The sequence below is a fragment of the Toxorhynchites rutilus genome, chromosome 1 (assembly GCF_029784135.1).
Source record: "Toxorhynchites rutilus septentrionalis strain SRP chromosome 1, ASM2978413v1, whole genome shotgun sequence".
NCBI lineage: Eukaryota > Metazoa > Arthropoda > Insecta > Diptera > Culicidae > Toxorhynchites > Toxorhynchites rutilus.
In genome coordinates, this window is record NC_073744.1 from 9,079,595 (window position 1) to 9,105,060 (window position 25,466).

Genomic DNA, 25,466 nt, shown 5'->3' on the forward strand with positions numbered 1-25,466 from the left:
AATAGCGGCATTAGGTTACAGCCGTTGCTACCCACTTGAGACTCAGACCCCGCGGGAGAAGTATCAACGAGCAGATATGTTGTATCGAAAGCAACACAAGAGGGTGCGTAACGTGTCGGATGCATCTCAACATATTTGTTCTCGTCTCAACTCCAGCCCTCAGATGAACCAAGCGGTGAAGCGCAAGAAAAGAGGGCGCTATCGCGCCTCGTAAAAATTTGGAAAAACCGAACCTAAGGAAAAGCGCATTTGAACGAAAAGGGAAGAAATCCCGAAACACGCACACCCAAAGTGTCGACTATAATACGGACCACTTAACGTAAGATTTAAGATGGCATTTAAGATCGCATATTACAAAATCATGTATCCGTTAGACAGGCAGCTATTTGTATCTTCGAGTCGGTTTTCTTTTTTTTCTGTCCGCAGTTATTCGTCGCTACCGGGCGGACTCTTGAAACGTATGAAATTTGAGGTGACAACGAGCTACCGATACGCTCACTGATGATGCTTGTTGATTTTTGACAGCTACATGTTACAGGATGATAACCGATTGGTGCTTGAGATAGAAAAACGTGCCCCGGAATTCATAAACTTTTGTTGAGGGCGACGAAGATGAAAATGAAAAAAAAAAAGCGAGACGGGAAAACGGGAAAATCTAATCCCCAGGAAATATTAAAACAATAATTTATCGTGGAAAACTTACGATTATGACTGCGAGGTGTCGCTGTCCGGAGTGCTTCTTACAAAAAAATAAGCATCCCCTAAATATGTCAGCCAAAATGTGTTCATGGCACACAGCACAGTGGGCTTCTTCGGGAGCTTCGGGCGACAAAACCTCGTAAAGTGGAGCGCGTGAGCGCGTGACAGCTAAGCACTTTTGTTTGTTTTCGAAATATTTCCCCGGCTTTTCTGCTCTGAGAGCTGTCAGACGGTGCGCTATTTTATTGCAACGATGTGAATTTATTAGGTTTGAAGCCATTGCGCGGCGATTTGTACCACAATCATAAAATATAAGCATAGTGCTGCTGCTACTGCTGGATTAAGCGAACTCGCGCTCGCCATTTGCGATTTGTATCCCCCGAGCTGAAAGAAGTAGAATTCGAAAGCGCTTGATGTTAATGGAGGTGAGATTATAAATCCATGATTCACCAAATGGAACGCAAACAAACTCTGGGGACAATGTTCGACTTGAGAAAGGTCGTTAAAGTGTCGGATGGGAAATCCTAGTTCACTATAAACATCGCTGGTTTTTGGATGATTTTGACTAAAAAAAGAAGAACATTATAAACAATGAACAAGAAGTTAAAATGAACAACAAAAAAAAAAAACAAGAAGTTTTTCGAAACATCGAAAAAGTGCTTCTTCATCACCACCCATTAGCAGCGCATTTTTTTCAGCGCCTGGGGTATGAATTATATCTCCCATGTCTAAATTCGCGCCTCATCGCCATTCTTGCGCTCGAGCATGTCCGCAAAGCGGGCCAATATTTTTTCCTCTTTCCGCTGATGTCAGCTAGGAATGTGAGTAATTGCATTCCACTGCGTTGATGATGATTTTCCATCACCGAGGCGGGCCTTGAGGTCAACACGATACGATGTATCACGTACAATTTTCAACATCTCTAATCTTACATACATTCCGGCTGGTAGTCGAGACGGGTTACCAGAAAATAGACCGAAATTCAGAATAAATCGTGACATTTGTGTACATGCGCTAAGCGCTAAGGTTCGATATCTGTTCTAATGGTGCGTGTTGGATAGACGGTCAGACAGACAGACAGACAGAACCGAATGGAAAGTGCGCAAATGTCAACATTTATTATTGTCGTAATTTTATCACTACATAACGGCTGCCCAAGTGACATTTGAATTAAGTGATACTCACCTTCTTGTCAGACGTGTGGCCAGACAGGAAGAGAGTCGTTGAAGACACTTATCGAACAATTTCGTAGCAGCTGAGAGTGAATGGTTGAAAAATCGAATTATTTGCGAAAAAGATAAGTTGTTTGGATCTGCAGAGACATTTTCTGGTTGTTCATAGTCCAACGCGCACCACAGACCATCTTTCCTAGATTGGAAATTAATAGTAGAACATGCTGAGTTGAATGAATCAGGTTTTTCTAGAGGGTAGTTGCAAAACAGTGAATAATGACGCATCAAGTCTGCAGTACCGTTCCGAATCATATTTCGGACGCTTAAGGCATATGATGCAGAAAACAGATCTCAACTTTATGCACAGGTATTATTTGGTTGATATTTTTAATAAATTAGTTGAATATGCTTTAAAGCTTTCTACTTTGGTACCTATTTTATTGAAAACATAAAAAAATCATCGAATAAAATGCTTTTCAAATCAAGCGAATAAGAATCAAACTTCGGACACTATTTATAAAAAAATAAAATTTCGGACAGATTGAATTTAAATTTCGGACACTTTATTTTGTAATTGTTTGAACGAAAATTACATTACACTTGATATCAATGTCCTGGAAAAAAGGTAATGAAGATGGTCAAGTTTCGAGCGACATAGCATGTGCTGCCATAACTATTTCGCAAATAGTGACGTCAGTCGTTGTGTTTATCTTTGATTGCCCTCCGCATCGATGTAAAAATGCTATTTTCAGGAAGTAATTCATCAATTAAAAACGTACATTTTTGTAGAGCTCCCGCTGAATATGAGGCTAATCTGATAGCGTGTAGTGAATATTAGTGAAATTTATGCGTGAAATTTATAGCGTGTAGTGAATTAGTGACGGATAAAAGTGATATTTCCATGTGCCATTTTCACTCCCCCACGTTCATAGAAACAAACGAAGTTTCATTATTTTACCGTTATGAAGTTGATGTTTCGAAGGCTCTCAGTGTCGGTGTGTATGTTGCGAGATAATAATCGCCAATTAATCAAAATTTCACCGAAAATGTTACTGCTTTCGAGAACTAAGCATACGACTGCTCTCTGGACCTTTCTACCACATGAATAATCGAAATAAGTCATCTGTTAAAAAACAACCAGTTGAATGATTTCATGAGAATTTTGGCTCAAATTATCATGCAACCGTGAGTACTTGTATTGTACTAATATTGTTTTGTTTCTTCCATATACATTCCATATTGAATGCAAATAATTACGACACGATATTTTACTTGCCAATACAGATACACTTCGCCTACTGCTCCATCTCTATATGTACTTCATTGACTTGATATTATATTTTTAGTCAACTGCGAACCAACTTACCAAGCAATCACAGTAACCTGATAACGATGATGAGAACTGATGAAACACTAGAGAAATTTAAATATTGATGATTGAAGGGCTAAATTCTACGTGCTCACGCTAAGCAAACGTCAAACACAAACAATAATGAGTGTATTTTGGATGGATTTTTTCCTTCTATATAATAATTCAAATGTAATTCTCAAATGAAGTGATAGTGAAACCAAGGGATTACTCTAAAGAAGCAATTGTGGTATTAATTTTATAGTTATATCATCAGTGCATTAAGCATTTCAAGATATTAGAACAAAGTGTTCGAAGTATGATTCAAAACGGTATACGGGGGCTGTCACATAAAAAGCAATTGTGTATCAAAAATAGACGTCAAATACAATTTGATGGTTTGCTGTCAAAATAAAGGGTGTGTCACATCAAATTGCATCACGGAAAAAACGCTGTAGAAATTCGCCCAGTAGACCGATCCTTTTGAAAATTTTAGACAGTAAAATAAAAACTATTAAACAACATTTGGCATTTTCTTTTTATTCATACTTCGAGCCCAAGCCCGTATGCTCGCACCTTCCTCTTTACCCCGTCCATAAGGTTCTGTACAACGTCAGGTTGTAGTTTTTTTTTGAACAGAAATCCATTTTCTCTTGAAGTCCGCCTCCGATTTGACAACTTTTGGGTTCTTCCGGAGGGCCTGCTTCATAATCGCCCAATATTTCTCTATTGGGCGAAGCTCCGGCGCGTTGGGCGGGTTCGTTTCCTTTGGCACGAAGGAACCGTTCTTCACCTTCCGGTCGATGGTTAGGTTCTCGAAGTATCGTTTTAGTACTCTGCTGACCGTGGATTGGATGATTCCCAGCATCTTACCGATGTCCCGATGTGACAACTCCGGATTCTCGAAATGAGTGCACAGGATTAATTCACGACGCTCTTTTTCGTTCGACGACATTTTTCCAAATTTACGAAAAATTGACAGTGAAGCATGGCCAACGTGATCTATACACTCTTATCTGATTATAAGCGAAAGCGTAAGATATAATTCCTAAAAATTAAATTTCTACAGCGTTTTTTCCGTGATGCAATTTGATGTGACATACCGTTTATGTGAGAGAATATAGCTTGAGATGTTGTAAAAATTGGGATTATTTTCGAATGACGAAACATTTGATGAAACTGTAAACGATTTATTGAATTACAGAGAAAAAATCTCTTCAAATTATATCTCGTATCTGTTGCCGTACTCAATGCAATACTTCCAAACCGTTCAGTGGAAACCTTTTGTTTATCCAACTTCATGATATTTAACGCTGAGAAAATGCAATTACAAACGATACACTGTAACCTTTATGGCCAGAGCGTTCATAAATTCACGAGTTTTTTTTTCTTAGTACCAATCAATTTGATCAATTTGATTGATTTGATTTTTTTGATTTGATTCCGCTCAGTTTGATTTGACGCTTGACACTGGCATGTCAACCGAGTGAATTCCATAGCCGTATTGCTTCTCCAACCCAGTTCGCAAACAAGTACTGTATAGACTTGTATTCGAAGGAATTTCGATCTTGCGAGCCTTTTCTTAAAAATAAAATATAATTTTTGACTCATCCCCTTGAAGTCAGTAAAAAACCTTTCTCAGAAAAAAACAGGAAGTGGGTTATATCTGTGATATAACCGCAAGGGTGACGTAGGACTATAGTTGATTTAGTGATCATTTGTTTTCAGTTGCTTCTGAATCAATTCTGAATGAATGAATAAATGAATTTTTTGCGGGACTTCGAAAACGAAAGCGTTACGTTGAAGGCACAATATTCAGCAAAAGAAGCAATCACACGGAAGTTGTATAATACATAATACATTGCTTGTATTGTGATACGATTTGTATTCCATTTGCAATAGACAAAATATCTGTTGCATCAAATCAGTCTACAATAATTTTTGCGTTCGCTCATCCTTTTTCACAATACCCATTTCTCGTTTGAGAAATTGTTGACTAAACATCGTTTGCCAGTGCGCGTAGAGAATGGATCGGCTTTTCTGTGCTCCCTCACAGTTCCAAACAAACTGAATGCTTTTCAGGCAGGTCAGACCAGGTAATGAATCCCTCGCCGTCCAGCTCGTCCAGCTCGTTCAGCTCGTTCAGTTCGTTCAGTAACGATGTTGTCTTGTCAAATTCCTCACGCAAAATGAATGCGTTTCACCACCAGAGTATCGCTTAAGTATGCTTTTTGTTCGTGATTGAATCGAGAGAAGGTGTTGTTTACGATGACAATTTGGAATGCAAACTAGAGGCGAATGAACTCTCTGACTTTGAAACTTTCAGCGACTGAGCAATAATCGATTGAAAATTATATGATTTTCGCGATGCGAAACATTTTCCGTTGCGCGCGCATCCAATATTGGATACGAAAATATCCTACTGATGGGGAAGGATAACCTTCAGAAGCTTTCCTGCTAATTGCACTTGACGATAATGATAACATCTTTCCAGATTCTCCTCGATATTCGAAGCCCACCAGTGGTTAATGCTAACTCGATAACCACCTGTTCATTGCATTGAAAAATCACAAAACCAAATGTATTTGGTTGCAGTGTTATATGGATAGAAAACATTAAAATAAACTCTATCGCATGAATGTATTTTTCAATCCCAAGGGGAACTGGTAGATAATTTTTAAGCAACGATGACATCTTTCCGGAATCTTCTCCATGCTGGATGGCAACCAAACGAAAATAGTTCCGCGCGTGTATGTTTTTTTTTTTTTTTTGTAGAAGGTGGAAATCTTGCATAGACACCCAGTCGCCATGTTGACCGGATAGTGTGAGATTCCTACTCACCAAAAACCACCTCCTTCTTCATGCCGTTTCTCTCCCGGAACCACCGTTTGGTATTACTTCGGGAGGAGGCTGTGCTTATGCACTCATTGCTCTGTGTTTCCTACGCTCATTTTTTGGTCTGCTCTCCATTTTCGTTGGAGTTCCGTCATTATTGCGACTATGACACAATTCACTGCGTTCCATGAGTTCTCGCTTTTACACATTTCGTGTACGATGTTATCGGCATTCAAATTGGGTCCGCATGCAGCGATCAACTCTCTTCTCTGCTGAACAAATCGAGGACATTCGAAGACCACGTGTTCCGCTGTTTCTTCTACTTGACCACACTCAGGACAGAATGGTGAGTTCGCGTGTCCGAACCTGTTCAAGTACCGCCTAAAACATCCATGACCTGACAGAAATTGGGTCAAGTGGAAATTTACTTCTCCATGCTTGCGCCCAATCCACTTCGTGATATTCGGAATTAGTCGGTGGGTCCATCGACCGTTAGGTGTGTTGTTCCACACCTGTTGCCACTTCCGTATTGACTCTAGTCGTGATCTTTTTCGCAGTTCTCTGTTATTTTGCACGTCCGTTGTTTTTTCCTCGTAGCGTACGCTGTCTTCAACCAGGATAATGTCGATGGGAATCATTCCCGCTATCACGCATACCGCTTCTGCAGATATCGTTCGATATGCACTCGATACTCTCATCGCCATTATTCTGAGCGTTCTGTTTAGCAGCGTCCGATTTTGTCTTACTTCGAGCGCTGCCACCTAGACCGGACCACCGTAACGGAGTATCGATGTGGATACGCTGGGCAGAAGGCGCCTCTTGCTACTACATGACCCTGCGTTGTTCGGCATAATTCTAGCCATCCCTGTTGCGACCTTTGCTGCTTTCTCACATGCATATCTCACGTGGCTCTTGAAATTGAGTCGATCGTCAAGGATAACACCCAGGTACTTCAGTTCCCGTTTGGAACAGATACTGTGTTCCCCAACGGTGATTTTCGCTTGCTCCACAACTTTGCAGTTGCTGACCAACACCATCTCGGTTTTCTGGTGTGCTATCTGCAGTTTAGAGTCGTTCATCCATTCTTCAACGGTTTTGATTGCCTCTGTACCCAACATTTCGACTTCTTCTCGGGATTCTCCGATCACCGTCAATAAACATTATCAGCAAAACCAGTGATTTGTACGCCCCTGGGAAGCTTCAACAACAACACACCATCGTACATCGCGTTCCACAGTGTTGGGCCCAGAATGGAGCCTTGTGGAACCCCCGCTGTAATTTTATTCGATTTCTGCCCTGTCACTGTATCATAAACTAAGACTCGGTTCTGGAAGTAGCTTTTCAGAATTTTACATACGTAGTCCGGGACTAGTAGCCTATGTAGCGCTATCGCGATAGCTTCCCAACTGGCACTGTTGAATGCGTTTTTCACATCGATCGTGATTACGGCACAATAACGATTTCCGCGTCTTTTTTGCTTCAATGCTTTGCCGGCTGTCTCGGTTACTGACATGATAGCATCCATTGTCGATCTTTTTTTCCGGAACCCAAACTGCATTTTAGAGAGTCCGTATTCACCTTCACGTTCTGTGCACTTCATCAATCTGTTGAGAATGATCTTTTCCAGCAGCTTCCCGAGTGTGTCCAGAAGGCAGATGGGACGGTACGACGATGGATCCCCTGGAGGTTTCCCTGGTTTTGGTAGCAGTACCAGTCTTTGTCTTTTCCAGGTATCCGGAAAGTATCCATCATCGAGGCATTTCTGCAGCGTTGCCCTAAATATATCCGGGTACGCTTGAACCGCAGCTTTGACAGCCACGTTGGGGATTCCGTCTGGGCCTGGCGCTTTTTTAATTTTTAATTTTTTAACTGCCGCTATCAGCTCCTCTGTAGTAACTCTCTCGACAGAATCTTCGTTATGGTCGTATGGTGTAGGTGGCCAGCTCACAGGATCATGCTGCGGGAAAAGCCCTTCAATAATACTGTTCAGCTTGTCCGGGCAGGTCTCTTGGGGCGTCGAGGGACCTTTAAGTTTTGACATCACCACTCTATAGGCATTGCCCCAAGGATCCGCATCAACGTCGCGGCACAGTTCTTTGAAGCAGTTCTTTCTGCTGATTCTTATTTCGCTCTTGAGCGCGGCTCTCGCCGCTCTGAACACTTCCCTGCACTCTGTTCTTTCGGTGTCAATCCTAGCCCTTTGCATTCTCCGTCTGGCTCGGAGACAGCTTATCCGCAGTGTGTTAATTGTCTCGTTCCACCAATATACTGGACGGCGTTCGTTTTTTGGCGTTGATTTCCGCGTCATGGTGACGTCACATGCTCTCGTTACAACCTCTGTCAGTTCGACTGCATTTAAAGTAGAAGTTGTTCGATCCACCTGGAGTGCTCCGATGAAGAGGTTCTTGTCAAACTCCTTCAGCTTCCACTTCTTACACTTTGTTCTCGTCCCTCTCCTTGTTAATGGCGACTGAGTACTGACGGTGTAGCGAATCGCTTGGTGATCACTGTTGGTATAATCCTCGCACACTCTCCAGTTTATGTTCGATGCTAACGACGGGCTGCAGAAGGTTACATCAATAATTGACTCTCTCCCATCCCTGCGAAAAGTGCTAGTAGAGCCCTCATTAACTAGTCTTATATTCAGCTTTGACAGTCCTTCGAGCAGACTAAACCCCCTCGCATTGGTAAATCTGCTCCCCCACTCTACTGCCCAGGCGTTGAAGTCCCCGCCGATGACTATGGGATGCCGTCCGATGAGCTCTTCCGTTATATTGTGGAGCATCTGGTCGAACTGCTCAATCGTCCATCTCGGGGGTGCATAGCAGCTGCATACAAAGATGTCGTTAATTTTGACAATCACGAATCCTTCATATTCACTGGATACAACTTCCTGGAAGGGGTATTTTCCCAACGTCGTAATTGCGGCTATTTTAGCTTTATCGGTTACCCAATTTCCGTTGTCTGGGGGTACCTGATACGGCTCTGCTATGATCGCCACATCGCATTTGATTTCATATGCGGCTTGCCATAGCAATTGTTGTGCCGTGTCGCAGTGGTTGAGATTTATTTGTGTTACCTCCATTTACTTGTTGCTGCCAGCGCTCTTTTAAAGAATGGGCATCTCGAGCCTCCGGTGACGTGATCGTTATCTACCTCCGTCGTACAGAGCATGCATCTTGGAGGCTTAGTACACATTTTCGCTAAGTGCCCCTTATCACCGCATCTTAAGCAAGAGTCCGATCTATCAGGACCATTGCAGTTTCTAGCTTGGTGGCCAAAGTCCATGCATTTAGAGCATCTCATCATTTGCTGAATAGCCCTTAGAGGGCACACCGTCCATCCAACTTTTATCTTGCCAGTCTCTAGCAGTTTTCTTGCTGCAATCCTTGGCAGTTTTATCACTGCTGTTTGTGTACCTCCAAATGCTTTCCTCAGTCGAATTGTTAAGGAGACATCGCTAAGTTCGAATTGTTCGTTCAGGGCTTCTCTCAGCTCGACCTCTGTTGTGATCTCATCCAGATTTCTACATTCGATCGCTATCTCTTGGGAAAGAGCCCTAACTTTCGCCGTTTCTCCCAGAGATTTTTCGACTAGCTCTCTATATGTCGAACTTTTAATCGTTGGGTTCTTCTTCAATTCAAACAACATTTCTCCATTCTGTGTTCGTCTTATCCTGGCCACGTTTTCCCAAGGATTCTGTAAGGACGGATCTTCTTTCACCTTCCGCAGGATCTCGGCATAGGTCGCAACCCCCGCTGCGCTCACAATGAGAGCTTCTGGTTTCTGCCTCTCCATCTTAGGCTTAGTTTTTCCTTTCTTTTTGTTTTCTTTTTTCTTCCTTTCGACTGTCTGCCACCCGTTCGGATCTTCATTGTTTTGCTTATTTTCACCCCTAGCACCTTCACTGCCATCTTTGTGTTTTTTCGTCTCCTTCTTTTCTTCTGGAGTTTGTCTTCTCCTCTTTGCGGTTAGTGGGGTAGAGTCTACCGTCGGTGTCAAGATCACTTCCTTTGCCTTACTCTGCACAGCTTCTTTCAGAGCATTCTCCGCTTTTTCTGCTCTTGCCCGTCAGGTCTGCTGTTCACGTTCAGCTATCGCAAGCGCGGATCTTATTTTTACGGTAAGAGTTCTTATCACCGCATGAACATTACTACGAGGTTTGATGTATTCGTAGAGTTCTTCACTTGCCTTCATGGCTTCGCTCAGCTTAGTTCTCACATGCAGGCTTGGCTGCTCGTCCGCGGTTTTGCTGTTGTTGGATTTTGGTACCTGATATTGGTTCAAAATCGGTGATCTCATCACCTGTCCCCTTCTTGCGAAGATGTTTACGTCTTCTTGTTCGCTCTCGATTTCGATTGTATTTTGTGTGTACTCCATATGTAAGTGGGTCCCACCTTCAGGCCGCTATCTCCACTCGGAATGTGCAGTCGCTTAAGTGATCCCATGGTTGTCTATGCAAGCAGGGAGGCCATGCAAAGGGTTGACACGATCCTTCATGGGGTACCGTGCTCAGAGCCGGATCAGCGCAAGACAGGAATGCAACATCTGAGCCCACACGATCAACGAGTTTTGAACGTACCTGAAGGCCTGCCAGGTTTTTAACGGGACGGAGGCAGTCACGCCATTAACCCACTAGCCGTTTCAAGAAGATGTCACCCTGCTCTACTAAAGTAACGGAATAGCGCGGCTGTCAGCCCTATAGCGTCTCTTCCAAATCATTCCAAATCAGTCATGCGTCGTGATTACCAGTATGCCGTAATTAGAATCTCACTGGCGTCGATCCTAATATGCCCGTTGGCATTCCTTCCTTCACTGTGTGTCGCGGTGTTTCCCCCGCGCCCTTACTCGCGTTGTCACCCGATTAGTCGCGTCTTACGACAGGGACAGGGACCAAAAACCCGGAACGCTATTCTAGGCCGACAGCTCCACGGCAAGCGTGTATTTTTTTTTTTTTTTTTTTTTTTTAAGAGGTGAGGAACGCTCTACCAGCCTTACCTGGGAAGCGTTAACCCAGACGTCGAGTGGGGATCGCACCCACAAAAACCAAGCCCTCTACTCGTTGCCTTATTCCCCCCGGGACCACATCTAGGCGACTACTTCAGGGGGCGGCTGTGCTCATGCACTTCTCGAGTTTTCAACGCTAACTAGCGTTGTCCTTCCCTTTTTCTCAATATTTTTTTCTTTCCATTCGTTATTAATTCCACTGCGCTGATGTCCTCTTCGCAGGCATTTTGAATTTACCCGTCGAGACGTGAACCGATTAGGAATTGCCCTCCTACTTGACGCGCAACCCGTCACAGCCACCCTCGCGGGGTTTCTCACCTGTCGAGACGTGAACCGATTAGGAAGCGCCCTCCAACTTGACGCGCGCCCCGTCACAGTCACCCTCGCAGGATTTCTCTTCCCAACGGAGCGCCGATTAGGCAGTGCCCTCCAACCTGACGCGCACTCCGTCACAGCTACTCTCGTGGGGTATTCACCATTTTGATCGTGGCTTCATCCTTGATGCTCGTTCCTTCGAAATGTTCGCGGTGTTCCTCCATCCAGGCCACGATCAGGCGTTGTCAGGTAGGCCTTTTGCTGTTCTCCGCGGCAGTATCCGTTTACCTGTCGAGACGTGCACCGATTAGGAAGCGCCCTCCAACTTGACGCGCGCCCCGTCACAGTCACCCTCGCAGGATTTCTCTTCCCAGCGGAGAGCCGATTAGGTGGTGCCCTCCAACACAACGCGCACCCCGTCACAGCTACTCTCGTGAGGTACCATCTCTTGCAACAGCCGTCGCCGTTGTTCACCTTTCACCGTCGGACGTTGTCAGCACTTTGGTCAGCCCTCCACCTTCGCTGCAGCTCCGACATGATTTGTGTGATTGCACTGCTCACGGCATTCCAGATCATCTCGTCGCGACACATCTCCTCCACAATATTCTCGACATGAAGTGCAGGCAGCCCCTCGCGCCTTTCGGTGAACCTGGGACAGACAAAAACGACGTGCTCCGGTGTTTCCTCCATATCTCCACACTCCGGACAGAGGGGTGAAACTGCGTGCCCGAACCGGTGTAGATATTGCCTGAAACAGCCATGCCCAGACAGAAACTGCGTCAAGTAAAAGTTAACTTCACCGTGTTTCCTGTTCAACCAGGTCGAAAGTACCGGTATCAGCCTGTACGTCCATCTACCATTTTCTGCCGTATCCCATTCATACTGCCATTTGTCCAACGACTCCGCTCTCATCAATTTCCGGATACCTCTGCTTTCCCGTCGCTTGTAGCACTCGCTATCTTCCGCCAGAGTGATGCAGATGGGAATCATTCCGGCGATTACACACACAGCTTCTGTCGAAATGGTCCTATAAGCACTTACGACTCGCATGGCCATGAGTCGGAATGTGCTGTTCAGCTTCCTCCGATTTCGGTGGGTTTCCAGAGCCGCCAACCAGGCAGGGCCATCATACCTCAGTATCGACGAAGATACACTTGCCAAGAGACGCCTCTTGCTGCTGCTTGGGCCAAAGCTATTTGGCATGATCCTCGCCACCACGTTGATGGCCTTTGACGCCTTCCCACATGCATAGTCGACGTGCTGGTTGAAGTTCAGCCGGTCGTCGATCATGACTCCGAGGTACTTCACCGCCCGCTTCGAAACGATGGTATGTCCTCCGACCGATACCTCTGCCCGCAGCACTGCCTTACAATTGCTCACTAACAGCACCTCGGTTTTGTGATGTGCCATCTGGAGCTTTACGCTGTCCATCCAACTACCGATCATGTCTACAGCCTCAGTCGCCAACATTTCCACCTCCTGAAGCGTCTCGCCGATTACCGTTGTTACGATGTCGTCCGCGAAGCCCACGATCTCCACACCTCTGGGTAGCTTCAGTCTTAGAACACCGTCGTACATCGTGTTCCAAAGCGTAGGACCTAGGATGGAGCCTTGTGGAACTCCCGCCGAGATATTCTTCACTATCTGTCCCCTGTCTGTGTTGTATACCAGGATCCGATTCTGGAAATAACTCCTCAGTATCCTGTACAGGTAGCTAGGGACCTTCAATCTGTGTAGCGCCTCGGCGATGGCCTCCCAGCTGGCACTATTGAAGGCGTTCTTCACGTCAATCAAAATCACCGCGCAGTAACGGTCGCCTCTTCGTTTTTGTTTAAGCGAGACCTGAGCTTTCTCGATAACTGTCCGAATAGCGTCCACTGTCGACTTTCCTTTCCGGAACCCGAACTGCATTTTCGACAATCCGTGGTCATCCTCCGTGCATTTCACCAGTCTGTTGAGAATAACCCTTTCCAAGAGCTTTCCCAAAGTATCCAACAAACAAATAGGCCTATACGACGCTGGATCTCCAGGTGGCTTTCCTGGTTTCGGGAGCAGCACCAACTTTTGTATCTTCCATTCCGCAGGGAAGAGACCGTCATCCAGGCATTTCTGCAGCACCACCCTGAACATGTCGGGGAAAGCAAGGATCGCCGATTTCAGGGCCACATTGGGGATTCCGTCGGGGCCGGGTGCTTTTTTCAACTTTAGACCTTTTGCCACCGCGATGAGTTCTTCGTTGGTGACTTGTGCGTTCTCTGCTTCGTCCTCACCGTACAGTGTGGGTGGCCACGTCGGTGGGTCGTGCTGCGGAAAGAGTCCATTCACAATGACCTCGAGTTTTTCCGGACATAATTCCATGGGAGTCGTTGAACTACGGAATTTCGCCATCACGATTCGATATGCTTCACCCCAAGGATTTGCGTCGACGTCTCGACACAGCTCCCTATAGCAGTTCGATTTGCTCCTACGTATCTCTCGTTTCAAGGCGGCTCTGGTCACTCGGAAAGACGCGCGGTGCTCCTCTCTCTCTACATCGGTTCGTGCCCTCTGGACTCTTCTTCTGGCTCGTAGACAGTTAGCGCGAAGGATGCTGAGTGTCTCGTTCCACCAGTAGACTGGACGTCGTTCATTCGTCGGGTTCAGTCTTCTCGGCATCGCTGTATCGCATGCCCTCACCAATGTTCCTGTCAGCCCGTCGGCGCTCAGATTAAGAGTTCTGCTGTCTATGCGTAGTGCTTCGACGAAAAGCTCCTTGTCAAAAACCTTTGTCCTCCACTTCCGCTCAAAGGTTTTTGTATTCCGTACCGCTGCGGGATTCCGTTGGCCGACACTATACAGGATTGCCTGGTGGTCGCTGTGTGTGTATCCCTCCGACACTCTCCACTTCGTATTAGCCGCCAGTGATGGACTGCAGAAAGTTACATCGATGATGGATTCGCGGCCGTCCCTTCGAAAGGTGCTGCTAGTGCCTTCGTTCAGAAGTGTGACGTCTAGTTTTGCGAAGGCTTCTAGTAGGCTGTACCCCCTGGCGTTGGTGCATCTGCTTCCCCACTCCTCAGCCCAGGCGTTGAAGTCTCCTCCGATGATGACTGGTTTGCGGCCGCTGACCTTATCCGTGAGTACGTCCAACATCTCGTGAAACTGCTCCGCTGACCATCTTGGGGGTGCATAGCAACTACACATGAAGATTCCGTTGATTTTGACGATCACGAAACCTTCCTGTGAGCTTTCCACCACTTCTTGGATGGGGTACCTTCCCATCACTAGTATTGCAGCCATCCCTGCTTTATCCACCACCCATTTTCCGTTATCGCGAGGAACTCGGTACGGTTCTGCGATCATTGCAACGTCGCATTTAGTTTCAGTTGTTGACTGCCACAACAATTGCTGTGCTATGTCGCAATGATTGAGGTTGAGCTGGGTAACCTCCATTACTGCGAACCCGCAATCGCCTTTTTGTACGCCGGACATTTGAAGCTACCTGTGACGTGGTCGTTTCCGTCCTCCTCCTTGCACAACATGCACCTCGGTTGCTTGGTGCAGTCTCTAGCAACGTGACCTTCCGTCCCGCACTTCCTGCACAATTTCGATCTGTCAGGACCACCGCAGTTTTTCGCCTGGTGACCGAAGCCCATGCATTGAAAGCATCTCTCCATTTGCTTAGCCATACGAGGGGGAGCTTTCATCGGGCACACGGACCACCCCACTTTTATTTTACCCTTCTCCACCAGTTTATTCGCAGCTTGTTTCGAGAGCCGTATCGAGGCCGTTTGTGTCCCACCGTATGCCTTTCTCAGCCGGATTGTCATTGGCACATCGCCAAGGTCACATTGTGACTGTAACGCAGTTCTCAATTCCTCAACAGTCGTGATCTCGTCCAGATACCGGCACTCGATGGTTGATTCCTGAGAGAGAGCTCTCACCTTCGCCTCCTCCCCTAGTGACTTCTCAATGAGTTGTTTGAAAGCGGAGCTCTTAACCGCTGGATCTTTTTTAAGCTCGAAGAGCATCTCGCCTTTCTGCGTGCGCCTAGTTTTCACGACGTTCTCGCCCAGTGTCTGCAACTCCGGATCGTCTCTCACTTTCCGAAGGATAGCTGCATACGATACTCCTGCTGACACTTCAACGATCAAAGATTCGCTGTTTCGCTCCACTCGAGGTCCGAGTTTCTTCTTTTCCTGCTCAACTTTTTTCTTCTTCTCCTTCTGTTTTTTGCGGCAAGCGTGTATGTGTGTGTGTGTGTGTGTGTGGCTACTCCGATGTCTCAAGCGGAACCGTTTTTCGATGCTGGTACTTTCTTGGTCGCTTTTTCAGTGGCATCACTCTCCTCCTGATGGATTCCCTTCAGGCCTAAGGTGCACAAAGAGGCTCTTGGTGACACCGTTCATCAGCGCTTTCATGATAAACGAAGTTAGCTTCACCACAACAGCGACAACATGCTCCAATCGCTGTTCAATTATAAATGAGTGGATTTCCGAGCGGTGCACGCTTTAATACCGATTGGTGATTTCAATAGCCTGTTTTGAAAGCAATTTGAAGGCTATTGAAACAAGTTTTTGGATGAAAAACTAACAAGTATATAACGCGTAGACATTTTATCTTCCGAATGAAGTGTTTATTCGGTTGTTCGGTTGTTTAGGAGCTATTAACGCTCAAAATCTCGGTCTCCGGCGTAACGTTTTCGTTTTCGAAACTTAGATTTTTCACCCCAGTATAGAAATGAAAGACGTAGTCCTACGTCAAAATACATATATCCGGAATCTTTTTGAAGGTGTCAGAGGTGAAGAATATTTGATGACGAAAATATACATTTACATATACATTTTTTCTCAAAGTAAGGTATATTTGGAATATAAAAAATATTATATTTTTTTTAGACTGTACATAACGTAACGTAACGTATATCAGCCATTCCATGCCAAACCGATATGGTAGTTCTCAGATTTCCATGATAAGTGGCAATTTTATTCTTTATCGCAAAACATCAAACCCGTTTTTTTTTATTTTTTCAATAGGGAGCCATTTCCGTTTTAGGGTGGTCCAAAAATCATTTTTTTGCACTTTTTCCAAAAAATCACTTTTTTCAAAAATTCATAACTTTTGAACCACTGAACCGATTTAGATGAACGACATATCAAATTGAAGTCAATTAGCCTTTTATCAAAACTATTGAACTTGCAAAAAAATGGACTTTATTCCCGTAATTATTGATTGTAGTCGTTTTTTCGCTATCATGGCTTTGGACTAGAGGGCGCTATATTTTATTGTATTATATTTTCTTGAAAGCTGAGGAGTTTTTACATAACATATCTCAATATCGGAGATGCTATTTTTATCGTTTTTGAGATAATATCTTTCAAAATAAAAGGTAAGCTCATTGGCTTGGAAATTGAAATGGAAAAAAAAAGATTTTACGGACCACCATAAAGCGGAAATGATCACCCAACGAAAAAATACAAAAATACGGGTCTAATATTTTGCGATGAAGAACAAAATTACCACTCTTGACGGAAATCTGAGAACCACTATATCGGTTTGCCATGGAATGGCTGCAAAGATAACTATGTTTTTATTTTATATTTTTCAAATATGACTTATTTCAAGAAAAAATGTAACCTTTCAACGTTAAGGTGAAATTTAATTGGCTTTTATATGAGTGGGGTAAAAATCATGATTTTTGAAGATTTTGCTTTTATTTTCACCAGGAATTGTTTATATTGAAATGGCAGCGAAATTAAGATAGATAGAAGTTGGATGTAAAAGAACAAATTGTAGAGCGTTTGGAAATTTTCAAATTTATAACTAGAAACAATCAAGTTCAGTATAATTTTTTATGATAAAATTAATAATAACACATTTAAAATTACTAACTTTGAAGTTTTTCACTTCTGGAAAGTTATTTAAATACACTAATTTAGATGTTGCACAACTATATCCTGTATTATTTTTTTCATCTTTCAAATGGAAACAACAGAATCGTCTTCTGTAGCGTACTTTTCAATGTAGAGCCAGTTTGAGGCAACAGAGTCCGAAACAAAGGAAATCTTCTCTAGCTCTGTCATTGTTGAAATTCGAACATATGCGTAGAAGGATTTTCATCATCAAATATTATCCTCTATCACCTCCTGAATGAATTCGTATTTTTTATATGAGAAAGGTATTTTATGACTCTAAGGAAATGAATCAAAAATTAAATTCTTCTTTTATATTCAAAAAACGAAAAATATATGCATAAAAACTATTAAAAAAAATCTTTTTTTTTGTCTCGATTATATACAGGACAAGCTGATCCGGCAAACTTCAACCCGCCCAAAATTTATTTTTCGTTATCACATTCACGTTTTCTTACTAAGCGCACGTTCATGGGTCCAATCGCAGAACTGTTAATTGATTGATTTTCTAATCTACCCTTTAAAAAACCTTTTACTATAAAATTCCTAGTACTTCTACTAAAACTCATCATTATACCATCAGATTATTTTCAGACACAATTCTCGTTCAAGATTTTTTAACCACTTGCAAATAACATGTTTATCCGTTACATGGAATAAATGTTTGATACAGAAAATATGATAGAATATATATATATATATATATATATATATATATATATATATATATATATATATATATATATATATATATATATATATATATATTTAATTATTTATTTTTGAGACTTTCAGCCTCCAGCCTCCTTCGGCTCAGATGATAGAATAAAGTCAGCCCTAAATCGGACAATTCCTTTCTCGAGTTTTGCTCTTATCAACACATTCGGTGATCCATTTTTATTTATATACATAGAAGAAGATATAGGAGTGCGTGCGAGAGGAGAGAAGTGTCTATCTACCATATGACATATCTACCATTTCGTGCCCCATAGAACCTTCACATGCCGAATTCGGCTCCATTTGCTTGACTATTTTTCGAGTTATGCAGAAATTTGTGTTTCATTTGTAAGGCAGCTCTCCTTTAAAGAGGGGAGTGGACTGTCTTACCATCGTAAAACATTTATTGCACCCTAAAACTTCAACAAATTTGGATTCATTTGCTTGATAAATTCTCGAGTAATGCAGAAATTTGTGTTTCATTTGTATGGCAGCCCAGCCCCCCTCTTAGAGAGGGGGGGGGTGGAGTGTCTAACCACCATAGAAACATTTATTGCTCCCTGAAACCTCCATATGCCTAATTTGGTTGCATTTGCCTGATTAATTCTCGAGTAGTGTAGAAATTTGTGTTTAATCTGTATGGCAGCCCCCCCTTAGAGAAGGGGGAGAGGGGTCTCAAACTATCACGAAACCCTTTCCCGGCCCCAAAAACCCCCTACATATCCATTTTCATGTCGATCGGTTCAGTAGTTTCCGAGTCCATAAGAATCAGAAAGACAGACAGACAGAAATCCATTTATATATATATATATACAGTCAACTCTCCCTAACTCGATATCCAAAGGGACCTTCGAGTTAGGGAGGTATCGAGATACAGAACATTTTTTCCTAATTTTTTTTATGTCTCAAATTGTCATATATTAGGGTAAGTGTCCCAATTATGGTATGAATTTGAATTTTTGATTCATTCCCTTAAAGTGAAAAAACACCTTTGCTGATATAAAAAAAAAATTTCCAGAATCTTTCAGGAGGTGATAGACGGTTATATTTCACGAAAAAAATCCTTCTACGCATATGTTAGAATTTCAACGATGACAGACTTATAGAACTTTTTCTTTGTTTCGGATTCTGTTGGCTCAAACTCTACATTGAAAAGTATGCTACCTAATCCGATTTTGTTGCTTTCATTTGAAAGATGAGAAAATTTAGTACAGTATATAGTAGTGGAACATCTAAATTAGTGGATTAAACATTTTTGAAGTGGAAAATTTAAAAGTTTTTTTTTATTTGTAATTATTAATTTTATCCTAAAAATTCATACTAAACTTGATTGTTTCTATCAATTAAATTAAAGCTCTCTAATCTCTCTACAATTTGTTCTTTGACGCCCAACTTCTATCTCTCTTAATTTCGCTGCAATATCGATATAAACAATTCCTGATGAAGATTCAATCAAAATCTTCAAAAATCGCGATTTTTAACCCACTGTACTTATAAAAGCCACTCAAATTTCACCTTAATGCTGAAAGGTTATTTTTTTCCTGAAATTTTTCATATTTGAATTATAAAAAAAAAATTTTTTTCAAACTGTATACAATCGAGTCCTAAATTTTACATAATCGAATCATATATAATCGAGTTTGTATATAATCGAGTCCAACTTGCATGAGGCACTAGGTTAACAAAGAAAATATTGATTAAGTATGTTACTCAAACTGAAATGTAACGATCACGCAGGAACTGTTCAATCACAAAGAAATGTTCGAATAGTTTCACAGGAACATTTTCAGTTGATTTCAATATTCCGGACATATTCTTCAGGTTTGATTTAACGTTCGAATTAACATCTCAATAGAACTACTATCTTCAGCGTTTTTCTCAGGTTTTTCAACACTTTCTAGTATATCGGTATCTGGCATCAGATCACAGCAAATCACGTTTTGGTCCTTTTTGCACTAATTATTAAAAGACATTGAGCAATCGAACGGTATTGTACCGTCAACATCAGCAAGCTCACGACGCATTAATTATGCCAGCGGAATATCACTCCCGTCCATGTTGGTTGTGCTTTGAAGTTAGGAATTCCCAGTTTCTGGACAAATTCTCAAGCCATATCCCGAAGAATAGAAGAGGGGTAAATTATTCTGTCTAGCTTGACAAGACAAAAATTCATTGACCGCTCCAGCTTCTCGATTCTGACCAATCTTATATGCTTTTGGTCTAGATACAATTTTCCATTCCGATTCCATTTTTACTTTTGTTTGAGTAGTGTTGATACCGCACTTTGTGCAATACTGAAATTATTTGCAGCTTCAGACCCCTTCCGTCCATATTTTTCGACCTGCTCGATGATGCTCAAACCTTGCGCAATGGTTAGCGTTTTGATTGTTCGCTTGAAAGGTTTCTCGTGGTTTTCCATACTTGAAAAGAAATTGTTTGATGACACGAACACTCCGTCTTCACTTTCAAGGGCAATTGAAATCTGAGGTAATAACGCACAAAAACATGTACGCGAAAATCAATCGAGTTAGGGAGGTGAATAGTTATCGAGTTAGGGAGCTGATATATATATATATATATATATATATATATATATATATATATATATAGATTCGATTATATACAGTAAAATTATATCCGAAACTGTAGATAATCGAGTCCGCCCTGTATACTCATTAGATAGGTAAACCACCGAAAGTGGTTTTCGTACAGCCATTAAATCAGTTGTTTTTTTCAATAATTAAAAAAAAATTCTGATGATAATTTTATGATTTTTTGTGCACGTGTAATGTTTTTTTTTTCTGATAAATGAATCTGAACCAAATTCTTTCTAAATATCGGTATGCATTTTTCTTCGACAAAAATAGACTTATTACATTCCTCTCATAAATAATTTTATGATTGTGCATGATTGCAAGTGCTTCAGATATTTCATCGAATCCTGAATGTTGAATGTTTCCATTATAACAGTGTAACAGTTTTGTCGATCAACCATTCACTACACCTGAATCAGTATACAAACTTCCGACATACCACCCGTATCCGACAGCGCACTTCGTTGGAACAAATTTTTCACTGTCGCTCAGGTCAACACAACGTCATTGAACTCGAACCAAGAACCAATCTCTCATCGTGTTTACGCGATGTCCAAACTTTGACTCCAACTCATTACTTCCAAACTCCAAGCGCTGCTTCCGTGGGGCATGTTGTCTAAGTCCTTCACATCCAAAACAACACGCGAACGCATAACGACATCTATCCAACTATCCAATTGTAAATGTTCATCCCGTTCGCGGGATTCGCCACCCCTCCTCCGCGCCCTCCAGAAACTTCAGCCGCCGTCGCACGCAAAAGAACTGACAACGTGACATATTATGACTAGCGGGAGAAATAAATGATACCAAATTTTTCAACTGCCCCCAGTTGCTTGTTGCTCCTCTTCCAGCGGCTCCCGAAGGGATCGTGATCTAATGCGAAAAGATTTGGGAAATCTCCCACCAGAGAAGAACACGATGACAAGCTCAGTCCACTTAGAAACTAATTATGTTCTCGAGTCGATGCTGCCGCCGCCGCCGCCGCTGCAGGATGACAGTGTCATGAACTGTTGCGTCGTGCTGTCAGCGGCCTTTCGCTTTCACTAATTGAGTTTTTTCCTGTCCTCTCGCTTGGAGCGGGCGGAAATCAGCAACACAACCCACGTGAATCGTCATATTTCCGCGCTGGAATTTTTATACAAAGTATCCAGCTGAAGATTATTTGTATCTATTGATGATGACCGAGAGAAATTCTGCTTGTAGAATTTCACCAGCTGCGAGCGATTAATGATCACTCCGCACTTTAACACCATTAATCTTACGGGTGAATCACATCTCGATTGAGAAATTTTGGAAAATCCGTAAGTTTAATCTATCGTGCAAAGGTAATGTTGTCAATCCAGGAAGGCGACGATTGAAATTATCGGCCACCAGGGCTGGCGCAAACCACCCGTAATTCATATAAAAAAAACACGTGTGGGCTGTATTACGGTTTAAGCGTTTAAAACGCACCGTACGGACTCTCCCAACCGTTGCCATGTTTATCAACAAATTATTAAACGACAATATTTCACCTCACACCCTGGCAACTCCACCATTATCCGTTGTTGCATCGAGCGCAAAAAACAAGGCGCGATCAAACGAGTTAAATGCTTTTCACATTGGCCTGTCACGGCCGCTAGTAAATGCCGACACTAACTAATGGGTCAAAGTGTGAGATGATTCGACTATATGGAAAATTGTGGCATCTCACTCACCATGTAGTCCTGAGGTGATGAAAAGCTGGATGCCGAACTGCTATCGGTGAGAATGTCCGGACTCTGGCGGATCGGTGGGGTTTCCTGTGTGGGAGAATGAAGAAGGAATGTTGATTTGATGAATTTTCTTTGATGGTTTAGTTACGACGAACCTCTAGCAAAGCCTGCAGACTGTCGATGTACTCGATTGCATTGCGAAGGATTTCCACCTTTGGTAGCCGCTGGTTCGGATTCGTGCTGGTGCGTCGCTTGAGAACTTCGAATGCTTCGTTGACCTATGGATGGAGAAATATAGCATAAGAATTAATAACATCTATATACCCAATTTCGATCCACAATATGATAACGGTTTAATCCGTTTCAATCACTCAATAAAAACTGTTGAAGTTGTGACCGTCGGTGAGCCTTCTTTCGTTGAGGGATGAATATCAGGTGGTTTTTGCGCCACTCTCCGAAAAGACACTCGCTTTTGTTGTACAGCTATGGACCATCCCCCTCAATCAAACGGTCCTGAAATACGAAACCCTTGACGTCTGGTTGTGCCAGAAGGGTCGACACCTTTATAAAAATCTTTCGCCAAAATCGAGGACAAACACCAAACTTTAGCTTCCGAACGTGTAACCTTCGGGCACTTAAGACCTTTGCAGCTTCGCCACAAATCGATGCGCCAAAATATCCACTGTCTGCTTTGCATCTGTCACTTGACATATGATAAGCATACGATGGAGAGGGGACCGTAGGACATGAAAGAAGTGGTGTGAACGTTGTAGGTGTGTGTCCAAGAGTTGGTCAGCTCGCACAACTTACAACTTGATAGGACAATTATGTGTCCGGTCTCTCGACAATTTATTTGTTCTCGGCTTAAACTGTGCTCGTTCTTTCGTCGTTGACTGTCCTCGAGAATAGAAGTGCGCGTCGTGAATGTAAATTTGTATAGATAATTGTTGCATGTTCAAATTCATAATCAAGTGTTTTTTGTAGGTTTAAAAAAATACAATTAGTTTTAAAATATCAATATATATATATATATATATATATATATATATATATATATATATATATATATATATATATATATATATATATATATATATATATATATATATATATATATATATATATATATATATATATATATATATATATATATATATATATATATATATATATATATTATATATATATATATATATATATATATATATATATATATATATATATATATATATATATATATATATGTTTGTAGTTTAAAATTAAATCGTCATAAAAACACAGTATAATAAAAATGGTCAATATAATAAAACGAAACAATAATCTTACCTTAAACTATAGTCACACTAAAATCAGTGAGATAATATCAAGGAACAACGAACACACTTATAAATCTAACACATTAAAAAAAAGGTAATTGATTAGAAACTATTTCAATGGATCATTAAAATAAAAACTGGTGACATCACACAAATGTACTAATGCATTTTGTTGGTCAGGTCCGGCCAACGGGCCTTTTTGTATTGGCTTCTCTCTACAGGCCCGCACGGGGACGTTATACAAGGTCGCACAGGAAGAGGCCCTGACAAGGGACAATTTACCGGTTTACTGGTCAATCAAGACACCAGTGACTAAATCAAAAACTGCAGCTGGTATATCTAGCCGAGAAGGAGAACGGAGGCAACCCACAAAAAAATTGCAAGTACCGTGTGTAGTCACCAATTTAATCACCCTCACATCCACCCACAAACAAAATCCCTAAAATAAATTCCGTTATTAAATATCGCCTTCGTTTTCGAACTTATCTACCACAACAAACAGTCCTTGATTGTTTTTCTCTGTTTTTTTGAGTACGCGTTATTCGGGTTCGAACGGAACCACCAGGCCTCGCTCGCAGATAGTGGTCAGATGAATTAGCTTAGAAGCCTTTGAGCCTAAGTTAGTGAGATTCGAATTGAGAAGAACGTGTGCGGTTGACGATTAGTGGACACGTGTTGTATTATTGTGTGTTCCTACTTAGTAAGTGTCCTTCCGGTCCCAACAGGGTTTGAGGCGAAACGCTGCTCGGCCTTAAGAGTCCTCTTCCATTAATAGCCGGGGGGGGTTACAAACGAAAAAAAAAAGTTTTGGTAAAACGTAAATCTGAACCACGTGATTCTATAATTGAGGAACTCTATTTCGAATATTTCACTCCTTTCTATTTTCTCTGATAAATTTCCCCCGCAGTGCCCCACTGTACTGCAGCGAGACTATCCCAACCCTCAGGATTTTTGAAGACCACCCTCAAGTGAGAACTGTACATCTTCTATAGCACATAGGGGAAGCTAGTCCCAATCCGAGAGGTCGTCCTGAACCGATGTTTTTTTGAATGTCGAAACATTACAAAACTAGGCAATTTCGATTGTTTATGATCAGCTCATCACAACAAGCTTTAGAAATTGAATTTATCTGTTGCCTGTAGTACACGGCATACCGTTATTTGAAAAAAAAAATTGAGGTGGCCCTGAACCGTCCTCAAAAAGGTGGTCTTAAACCGACCCTACGTTCTTGCTTCGTAGTTATTTAAGGAGGAACCCCTGTCTCGAAGGTCGAAAAATAATGAATTTCCGTGATTTTTTTCGCATGTATGTGATAAATTGAAATGTTCGGGTATTTTGGTTATTGTTTGAGGTACCGTCGATGGGGGTGAAAATAGGTTATAGGGGTGAAATTGGGTCAAAAATTGAGAATGTTACTATTATTACTAATCTTATCTTGACAAATATTGCGAATATTTTTGAAAGCTGTGAGCCGTTTAATAGGAGACATTTCCACAGCTTCCAATGCATAATACTTAACTGTAGTACAAATAGTTATTATTTAAAAATTCATCAAAGTTTGATGTGTAAATAGCCATCAAATAACACCTCAGAAAAAAAATCTCATGCCCAGCATTATACAGAACTACTGAAGTTGTAAATTTTGGATAGAATGATTCTTTATAGTCTTGCCAGAGGAGTAATTTTGAGCATCAAAAATTTTTTCCATTCGAATTTCAGTTTTTTCGAAATAATCTCTAATTTACACTGAGTGGGGGTGAGAATGGGTCAAGCACATGAATTCCATGCCAAACCGATACAGTGATTGTTAGATTTTCAGGAAAATTAGTAGTTTTATTCCACATCGTAAAATATTGGACCCGTATTTTTTTATTTTTT

General features: G+C 42.0%; 1 protein-coding gene across 1 annotated transcript in view; it reads right to left on the reverse strand.

The window, feature by feature from the left end:
• LOC129763181 (myogenic-determination protein) overlaps positions 1-25,466 on the reverse strand; it is a 60,865-nt gene that overhangs the window by 22,349 nt on the left and 13,050 nt on the right. The window contains exons 2-3 of the mRNA XM_055762006.1: positions 22,428-22,550; positions 22,276-22,359 (exon numbers count right to left, since the gene is read on the reverse strand). Coding sequence (XP_055617981.1) covers positions 22,276-22,359; positions 22,428-22,550 — 207 coding nt within the window. The remainder of the gene's footprint in view (positions 1-22,275; positions 22,360-22,427; positions 22,551-25,466) is intronic.